The 10662-nt window shown below is 34.2% G+C and overlaps 1 protein-coding gene across 2 annotated transcripts in view; it reads right to left on the bottom strand.

Moving 5' to 3' along the window:
• Window positions 1-762: 762 nt before the first annotated feature.
• The window catches only part of LOC114341350 (zinc finger protein 664-like), a 30074-nt gene continuing 20174 nt past the window's right edge, over window positions 763-10662 (bottom strand). Inside the window, exon 3 of one of the 2 annotated variants that reach the window (XM_050646030.1) lies at window positions 763-4534. In XM_050646030.1, coding sequence (XP_050501987.1) covers window positions 4404-4534 — 131 coding nt within the window. In that variant the 3' untranslated portion in view covers window positions 763-4403. Of the gene's footprint in view, window positions 5807-10662 lie in introns of both variants that reach the window. The other variant, XM_050646029.1, reaches the window with a different exon arrangement.

Here is a 10662-nt window from a genome sequence, read left to right as displayed (position 1 = left end):
ATTCTCCGTTCTTTTATATGGCGTGCAGTCATGGACCTTAACTGAAGCATCGCTGAAGAGACTCGAAGCATTTGAGATGTGGTGCTATAGACGCATGTTGAGGATTTCCTGGATAGACAGAGTTACCAACGAAGAAGTTCTACATAGAATGGGTAAAGAGCGCGAATTAGTCGTAACCATAAAACGTCGCAAACTGGAATACCTGGGCCATATAATGCGCAATGAACAACGATATGACCTACTTCGGACCATATTTCAAGGTAAAGTGCATGGGAAAAGAGGTCCAGGACGAAGAAGAATATCCTGGCTGCATAACCTGCGAAAATGGTTTAACTTAACCACTACCGGACTTTTCAGGGCAGCAGTCAACAAAGTCAGAATAGCCATGTTAGTGTCCAACATCCGTAACGGATAGGTACCATAAGAAGAAGAAATAACAGTGTTCTCGAGATATTTAAGAAAAATTAATTCCAAGACGCCATCTTCAAAGAGCTCTAGCTCCCTTAAGAAGCATTTTCGGACTAGGTAAATTGGGTTAAATTGTCTTAAAACTAACTGAAGAATCTCGGGTCTTCGTTTGTAGAGGAGAGTTTCTGGACACCCTGTATATCAAAAATAATTCAGAGTCTGAATTTCAGACGTCCCCTAGGTAATACATAGAAAAGAATTTCTTTGAAATGATGACTACTGTACAAGTCTTAAGTACTTGTTCAAAATTGATGATTTGGAGGATTATGCGCAGGTAAGAAAGTAAAAAATGAATTTTATGAAAATGAAATTTATCCAATAAAAACATAGTTTTTAAAAGCAAACCACTTATTTTAGAATTATAAATTAGGTACGTCGGTACCACTGCCTGGCGTTTTTGAAGAGCCCTCTTTTTGTCTTTCTCGTCTAAATGATGCCAGAAGCGAATTCATTTTTGTTTTAGTTCAAAGACATCACAACCCATTTGTGTAGAAATGTTATTCCAAGCATCACTTTTTCTCTTTATTATTTTATATACCTTCGATTTTGGGTTTCATATGCATTCTTTATTTCTATATAACTCAATTAATTGAAGTATCTTTTCATTGGTCCATTCCATGGTGCAAAATTTTGTTATCACGACTACACAATAAACAACCATCTCAAACTAATTTTTGTAAATAAATTAAATCCGTACTTCTCAACGAATTCGTTCGCTACCGTCTGTCCCACTTTTCACATTGAATTGAATATTGAACACTGAACAACGATTTACTTTGATGATTCGCTTTCGCTAACTTACCGACATCGATTGGAACATGCGCGAATGCGAACGAATTCGTTCGGTCGTGCTCGATTCACTGTGCAAATACAATAATGTTAACGAACGAATTCGTTCGTAAATAGGGAACTTGCACATTTTTTTTTATTACATAATAATGTTCAGTTTTGTATAAAAATGAGATTTCCAAAATTTCACGCTTCAAAACCTCATAATAACTTAGAAGTACAAATTTAAAGTCTTCGGTATTTTAAAGTAGTTCGAACGGCCCGTGACGTCACCTAGTTTTACATTAGTTATTATTATGGTTATATTTCGCTATGTCTAGGTAAACGCTAACGTGTACGCAAATAAAAAAGTTAGGTACATACACGCGAATTAAACTTCATCAAGCCAGTGACATCATTATTTAACGTACGCAGTGACTGTATATTTTGGTAAATACATGCTATTTTGACAGGGTTGCCAGATTGGAGGAATTTCCCCCAAATTTGGGGTATTTTTCTTGTTTGGGGGTATACACTGCATGGGGGATTTTTTGGAGGAAAATTTTTTCGCATTGGGGTTTTTTGGGGTATAATTTTAAGAACACATTCCATTGCTTGGCCGATTTTGAATTTCAAGTTAAACTGTGATTCACAAAAATCTTTGAATATAAATTCATCTACAGTCGATTCTGCCATCTAGTTCAAACTACTTAACTTATTTTGTAAAGCATTACAGTTTTCTTCAATAGCCACACAACAAAATTTGGTTGAAACAAGTGAAACACAGAAAATCGTATCTCCTATTGTTTAACTTTATTTACTTTTCTAGAATTAGAATTAACTTTGAAGAAGGTTATATTTCTGGTGTGTTCAATAATACGCATAATTTATTCAAATTAGTGTTTGTAGATGTGTTAATCTAAAAATATGCCTAAAGAAAAGGAGTATACCGTATACCGACTTGCTTGGGAATCGGATGCTGAACTTAAAGAAAGGTAATCTGTTTAATAGAATTTTAATGGTGAGGGTCATTAATAATTAATTATTTTATATATAATGGATTGGTCCTGTATCAGAAGATGACCCAAAATCATTTTGTAAGATATGTAAATGGCAGATTTATAATATATTGTATAAAATCTACTAAAATTCTACACTGGTAAAATGACACTTGACAGCCAAAAAAGAAGAAAAAAATGACAGATGACAGCCCAAAAAAAGAAATGACAGATGACAGCTCAGAAAAAAGAAGAAGAAATAGCAAAGAATTTTGGGTGGTTTTTTTAAAAAAATGTCATTTTTGGGGGAATTGTATAAATCGGTCTGGCAACCCTGAGAATTAAACTTTGTATGTACAATGCACTTCTTACCCTGAACTCGGTAATGGCGCTGAACCGGAGTTGAACTTCGATTGTACAACCGAGCCTTAATAAGGCAACTGTTTAGGTATAGTTGGTGAAATCGGGCATCCGACACTAACTTTTTTATTTGCGTACACGTTAGCGTGTACCTAGACACAGCGTTATATTTAGATATATTTTTCTTTTCCTTCTTTAGTTTATTGGCCTCCACCTACTTGGGTATTTGGCCAGCTCGTCGTAGGGTAATAAAGGAAAAATATTTATATTCTAATGACATTTATCGTATGTCGTTGTAATAATATATACAGGTTTGTTGAGATTGGAGTTTAATACAGTTTTTGAAGGAAAGAAAAGAAGGTTTACTATTGAAAATAAAACCATTTTGTAAAAGTAAAAATTTTCTATGAATAGTTCAAACGAACAAAAAAACTTTTAACGTCACATAACTGTATTTTTTACTGACGTTTATAATGTCTAATTAATTTTGTTTACTTTTTGGTGTAAAATGTAAATGCAAAACCATATGACGTCACGACGCGTTTTTTGCTGGCTGAAATAATTTGAATTTTTAATCGTCTTTAGGGGAAAAAAGAAAGACAAACAAAACTTTTTTATCATTGATACATGTTTTAAATTATGTTCTGTTGTGATTTATAACATTTTTTTTCCAATTTTAAATTTTATGCAAGTTCCCTATTGAAGAGTCTCAGATGCAGAGTCCACTAAAAATGGTAAATAGTTATTTAAATCTGAGACTATTCGTGTTGAAAGTTCTTTCTGGTACATCCTTAATCTGCGACTTTTTCAATTAATAAGACCGCAGACGACGAATATAGAAAAGGAAACGATCACACTCCGTTTTCATTCGTCTAGGAAAAAAGGACAGAAGAGGAACTTTCAGTACTCAAATCCGAGTAAAGATAGAAAAATAATAAATTATGGTTTTGCTTGTTTTCGATTCAGAGGGATGCACGCCCGCTGGACAGGCTGTTTCTACCATTTCAGACGTCATCAGCAGCGTTCGTTAGCGTGCACTCCGGACACTTGATGGTCCGGCTGTTTTTCGGTTCAGAGGAGTGCACGCTAACGAACGCTGCTGATGACGCCTGCAATGGTAGAAACAGCCTGTCCAGCGGGTGTGCATCCCTCTGAATCAAAAACAAGCAAAACCATCATTTATTATTTTTCTATCTTTACTCGGATTTGAGTACTGAAAGTTCCTCTTCTGTCCTTTTTTCCTAGACGAATGAAAACGGAGTGTGATCGTTTCCTTTTCTATATTCGTCGTCTGCGGTCTTATTAATTGAAAAAGTCGCAGATTAAGGATGTACCAGAAAGAACTTTCAACACGAATAGTCTCAGATTTAAATAACTATTTACCATTTTTGGTGGATTCTGCATCCGAGACTCTTCAATTTGTTAAGAGATGTCGCTGTATCGCGTCCTAATGGGGATTTTGAATTATCTTTCAGATTCCCTTTAAATTGATGGTCCGGCTGTTTTTCGATTCAGAAGAGTACACGCTAACGAACGCTGCTGATGACGCCTGCAATGGTAGAAACAGCCTGTCCAGCGGGTGTGCATCCCTCTGAATCGAAAACAAGCAAAATAATTCGTTCGTGTTCGCTTTGATTTAAATGCTTTTTCTTCTTCTTAAAGTTTCATCTCCTATCGGAGTTTGGATATCATAGTGGCTATGGTCATTTTGTTGGCTGCTGCTCTGAACAGTTGTAATGAACTACAGTTAAACCGTTCTCTAAAGTTCCTCAGCCAGGAGATGCGTCTTCTTCCTATACTGCTTCTACTTTAAGATTTTTCTCTAGTGTGCACTCTGAAATGATTTTTCAAACTACCTGCTTCACTAAATTGCTTAAAACAAATTTCACACTTGTATGCTTTTTCTCCAGTGTGCACTCTAAAATGCCTTTTCAAATCACCTGCCTGGCTAAATTGCTTAAAACAAATTTCACATTTGTATGGGTTTTCCCCAGTGTGCACTGTCAAATGTGTTTTCAAATCACATGCTTTAGTAAATTGCTTAAAACTAATTTCACACTTGTATGTTTTTTCTCCAGTTTGCACTCTCAAATGCCTTTTCAAATCACCTGCCTGGCTAAATTGTTTAAAACAAATCTCACACTTGTATGGTTTTTCCCCAGTGTGCACTCTCAAATGAATTTTCAAATTACCTGCTTTATTAAATCGCTTAAAACAAATTTCACACTTGTGTGCTTTTTCTCCAGTGTGCACTCTCAAATGCATTTTCAAATCACCTGCCTGACTAAATTGTTTAAAACAAATCTCACACTTGTATGGTTTTTCCCCAGTGTGCACTCTCAAATGATTTTTCAAAGTACTTGCTTCACTAAATTGCTTAAAACAAATTTCACACTTGTAAGGTTTTTCCCCAGTGTGCACCTTCAGATGTTTTTTCAACGCACTTGCTTGATTAAATTGCTTAAAACAAATTTCACACTTGTGAGGTTTTTCCCCAGTGTGCACTCTCATATGTGTTTTCAAATGACCTGCTCGACTTAATTGCTTAAAACAAATTTCACACTTGTATGGTTTTTCCCCAGTGTGCACTCTCAAATGATTTTTCAAAGTACTTGCTTGACTAAATTGTTTAAAACAAATTTCACACTTGTAAGGTTTTTCCCCAGTGTGTACTCTCAAATGATTTCTCAAAGTACTTGCTTCACTAAATTGCTTAAAACAAATTTCACACTTGTATGGTTTTTCCCCAGCGTGCATTCTCAAATGTTTTTTCAAAAAACATTCGCGAGAGAACTGCTTAAAACAAATTTCACACTTGTGAGGTTTTTCTCCAGTGTGCACGTTCAAATGTGCTTTCAAATTACCTGCTTGATTAAATTGCTTAAAACAAATTTCACACTTGTAAAATTTTTCTCCAGTGTGCACTCTCAAATGTAATTTCAAAGAAGTTGTGTGACTAAATTGCTTAAAACAAATTTCACACTTGTAAGGTTTTTCCCCAGTGTGTACTCTCAAATGATTTCTCAAAGTACTTGCTTCACTAAATCGCCTAAAACAAATTTCACACTTATGAGGTCTTTTTCCAATCGCAACTTTCATGTTTCTATTTGATGTATTTTCTTCTGCTTGTCCAGTCATATCATTTCCTTTGTAAGATGAATCTTCGATGAGTTTTTCCACAACTTCCATTTTCTTTTCATTTTGGACATAACCTAAAAGACAAACCAACTATAATGTAATTAAAGCATAGTAAAATTTAAGTCAGTAGAAGTAATAAATGATATACAAAAAATTTAAAGCACTCATGGGAGTGCCGACAGAAGTGAAAACTTCTGTTAGTATATTAGTCTAAGAGCTTGGAGCGGATTTTGTGAGTGATAATATGGAAAAACTATAAGGGGATATGTTGAATTAGTTGTGTACATGACTTTCCCCAACGGCCGGAAACGAGAGTGGGGGGACGAGGGTAGTTATAAGGGGTCAAAGTCGCGGTTTTTCTTATTTTTTTTGTGACGCTCATGATTGAGATAATACACCAAAATTTGGAAATAAGTAGGTCATGACGTAACTAAGTAAAATCTCTAGGGGCGGAACTCTGCGTGACCGACAAAGGGGTGGGGGTAGGGGTGAATATAAAAATATAAGGGGTTTTTGCGACGTTCGTAATTGAGATGGTGCACCAAAATTTGGGAATAAGTATACCATGACATACAGGGCCGGCGATAACGGGCCTGCAAGGGATGCATTGCAGGCGGGCGCCCCTGTTTGGGGGGCGCCAGAATGAGCTTTTTTTCTGCTGGTATTATGTAAATGTAAAATATTAAAATAGAAAAATTCATTTTTTAAATGTAGTTTAAATTTATTGGTAGTAATATAATTTATTGGTCAAAGATATCATATTTCAACCAAACAACTATTCACTTTGTTTATGTTCTTCAAATTCCTTGCAAGTTGTTAGTTTTGTTTGGTATCAACAGCAGTTATGAGAGGAAATGAATGATTTCTAGTAAAATAAACAAGATTGTGATACTGTTTTCTTGCCGCCTGCGCCTGTCTAAAGTATTATTACCTATTAATAGGTATCAAGTTAAGTATATATTAATCCCATAACAACATAATATTTAAAATAAACATTTTACATAAAATTTAGTTTAGAGCTCTTTAGATTTTAGTCGATTTAGTATTATTTCATGTGATTATAATACAGAATAGTTTATCAGTTGTACTCTGCAGTTAAAGAATCTAGCATTCAATTAATATAAAATTATATTTGTTAAGTACCTACTCAGTACTATTATTAACTTACGGTTAAGTTATTATTTTATTTAGTTAAATAAAAATGGATTCAAAAAAATTATCTGGGGCACAAATCGAAAAAGAAGAAATGGCATAAAAAACAATCTTAGTTCTCTTAGCCAATTTCTTAAAAAACGTAAAGTGAAGTTATTTTGTCAGATGATGGGTCCAATAAAACTGTAACCGAACTTTATTTACCGGGGACATTTGCGGATAGCGGGACACCGACTTAGGCGGTGCCTCGCTGCCAGGAACACACATTTTTAGGACATAAGTCCAAAATCAAGTCATTAATAGGGAGAAAAGCTCTTCTAGCTAACCCTAAAATAAGGTGGTTTAACCACATAAAGCAATACCGAGGATGTTCCATTACCCAGGTCATCCAAGGTATAACGTTCAGTGCAAAGCCTCATTATTCGTTATGTACTGCGATGGGGAAGGGTGGTGGTGGTACAGCTTGGGGTTCAGATTGATACGGGGTCAGGTTACGCAGTGTAACCGGTTTGATCTTCGGACATGTGGGTCTCACTGTTCCATTTGAACTCACATAATGTTCCCGAGGCTGGGGTTGCATGTGTGTATGTGTGTGGAGTGGGGGGCGCCTGTGCTAGTTTTGCAGGCGGGCACCTTATACCCTAGCGCCGGCACTGATGACATAACTAAATAAAATCTCCAGAGCCGGAAACCAGAGTGGGGACGAGGGTAGTTTAAGGGGTCAAAGTCGCGGTTTTTATTATTTTTTGTGACGCTCATGATCGAGATAGAGAATCAAAATTTGGGAATAAGTAGGTCATGACGTAACTAAGTAAAATCTCCAGGGGTGGAACGCTGCGTGACCGACAAAGGGGTGGGGCAGGGGTGAATATAAAAAATAAAAGGGGTTTTTTGCAACGTTCATGATTGAGATAGTGCACCAAAATTTGGGAATAAGTTTGGGATAAGTAGAAGTATGACATAACCATGGACGTATAAATAAAGACGATGGACCGGGCTATTTACATCTTTGCTTGAAGTCACGAGATTGTCACAGTCTTAGACACAAATTCTTAATTCGACGTTGTCATATTATTTTGTTTTCAAGTCAATATTCAAAATAATTTTCAATTTTTAGTATAATTTACTTTTAATTTATAAATCAGAATATATTACTTAGTTACTAGAAACCATTTCTAAATATACTTATTTCGCAACAAGGAATTAAAAGAAAAACATTAATTTTTTAATTATTAAATGAAACTTTATTCTGATAATTTTAACTATTTGTGAAACTTGGCACCATTGGTAATATCAACCAATCATCGCGCTTTCAAGAAGAAGGAATATGCCGTTGTTTTGTTTACGTTTGTGTTGATAATTTCAGAATTTCCTTATTTGTGACATTTGAGTGAATTTGTTAGCGTATTTTGACTTTGAATTGAACAATTGTAATCGTTAAGTGTCCTAATTATGGTGCGTAACTGTGTTGTATGTGTATGCAGAAAAACTGCATACAGTGAAACCCCGATAAGTCGGCCCCCTATAACCCGGAAGTCTGGCTAACCCGGACCGATTTTTATCAGACAAACATTTCAACAATAAAAATGTATGTAATATAATATTTGAGAGATAATGGGTATTTGTGTAATTTGAACTACATATACGATAGTAAAAATGACTCATGTCACGTTCATTGCCGTGTTATCGGAAACAACATGTACCTGTAGTATCCTTTATTCATTTCAAATTGTCTTAGCATTGTTTAAAAAAGACTAAAAGACTATTAAAAATTATTTTGTAAACAATGGTCTTAGTCTTCACTGTTATTAAATAACATAACATCGTTGCGATTAAGAACGTACTGTGCGTAGTACAGTCGTATTGTTCGCTTCCGTACTGTAATCGTTCGTAAATCTATTCAGATTTTGTGTTTGCGTATTTTTGTTATCTACGAAATAGCAACAAAACGTAAAAATGTTGTAGTGACCATGGAAAAGAAACTAGAAGCGTTAGATAGAATTGATAAAAACGTAATTGATACGTAATTTAGATGTGTACTGTGCATATATATTTCATGTTATTTCAATTATATCGGAGTTGATCTGTAAGTATACCGTATTTGATTAATTTTTACCATTTTCTTCGGCTAACCCGGATTTTCGATAACCCGGATCTGCCGCGGTCCCGATTAATCCGAGTTAACGAGGTTTCACTGTATTTACATCCAGAACTGTCATTTCATTCGTAAGTATATTATCAAGTATTGTATTGTAAACAACATCCATTGTCGTAGTACAGGGATATGATATTACTTAATCCTTGAATTGAAATAAAATAAATAAATAAATAAAACTTAATTTTGTGAAATAAAGTAGATTTTGTAGTATTATAAATACGTTTATTTATTTATTTATTTCAATCTACAATATAATTTCTATAAATATATATTGATTCGACGAAATATAATATGCAGGTTCCCAGTAAAGAATCAACAGCTGGATATGTGGTTGTCTATATTCAGCTTAAATTAAGAACAAACAACCAAAACTTCTATGGTCTGCTCAGAACATTTCAGAAAGCAGGATCTAATTAAACAACAAAGTGGACGGATTAATTTGAGGAAAGGAGCCCTTCCAATAAACATTTATAATAAAGCACCAGAACCAAGGTATTTATAAGGAATTTCTATGTAATTTACTATACAGAGTATAATAAATATAATCTGCGTACTCATAGTCCGGTACTCATAGTCCGTTCTTTAACAGTAAAATATTGCAAAACCTCTAAACTTTAAAGAACCGCTTGGATTGACATGAAATTTGGCATACACATAGCTAACAAGTCAAAGAAAAAAAGTGATATTGTGCCGATATGTGCTTTTGCCCTGGGGGTGGTTGTCACCCCCTTTTGTGGGTGAAAAAATATTCGTCCAAAGAAAGTCAGGAAATGGATAAACTGGCTCATTTTAAGTAACTTTTGTTCTATAGAGTTTTTTCACTAAGTCAATACTTTTTGAGTTATTTGACATTGAATATGTACATTTTTTCAACAAAATAACCACGCTTTTAGAAGGTTTTTCTCAAATAACTCAAATATTAAGAATTTTGTCGAAAAAACATTCTTAGCAAAAATAGAGCCTGTAAAATTTTTTAAAAAATGGTGTATATATCACGTCTCTACACCTAGTAGAAGCAGAGTTATAGCTAATGAAAAATAGGTTCATATTCGTCAAATTCCAAATGGAATACTTTAACGTGAAATAACCAAAAATGAAGCACATTTCGGGGAAAACTCATTATAACTTATTTAAAGTGTTTAAAAAAAGCTTCATTTTTGTTTTATAAAAAAAGTCTCTAGCATCAAAATTAAACAAGTTACGCTCAAAATAAAGTTAGTCCCTTTTGGTTTTGGTAAAAAAATCGAGAAAATCACCCCCTAATTAATATCTTAAATGAACTTGATCGTTACGACTTCACAAGTTTCTTGACTCGTGTATATATTGTTTATATGATCTGTAAGTTTCATCGGTTCAAAGTCCTTATTATTGAAAGGGCTGTGGTTAAAAGGGGTTGAACGAGTCACTGATCACGAATGTATGCAAATTTAGAAACACCAAATCTTAATCAATTTTTGTCTAACAGAAAAATTAAAAAATACATGATATTCAGAAAAGCAAATGTGACTTTTTTTGTTTTTCGAGATTTTTGGTATCTCTAACAATTTTTAATTTTTATTGAAAAAAAGCATATTTTTCAAAAATTAAATTTTTAAAAATTTTACTTTGAAACCAAATTTT

This window comes from Diabrotica virgifera, chromosome 3 (genome assembly GCF_917563875.1).
Source record: "Diabrotica virgifera virgifera chromosome 3, PGI_DIABVI_V3a".
Taxonomy (NCBI): Eukaryota; Metazoa; Arthropoda; class Insecta; order Coleoptera; family Chrysomelidae; genus Diabrotica; species Diabrotica virgifera.
This window is presented reverse-complemented; position numbering and strand designations above follow the sequence as displayed.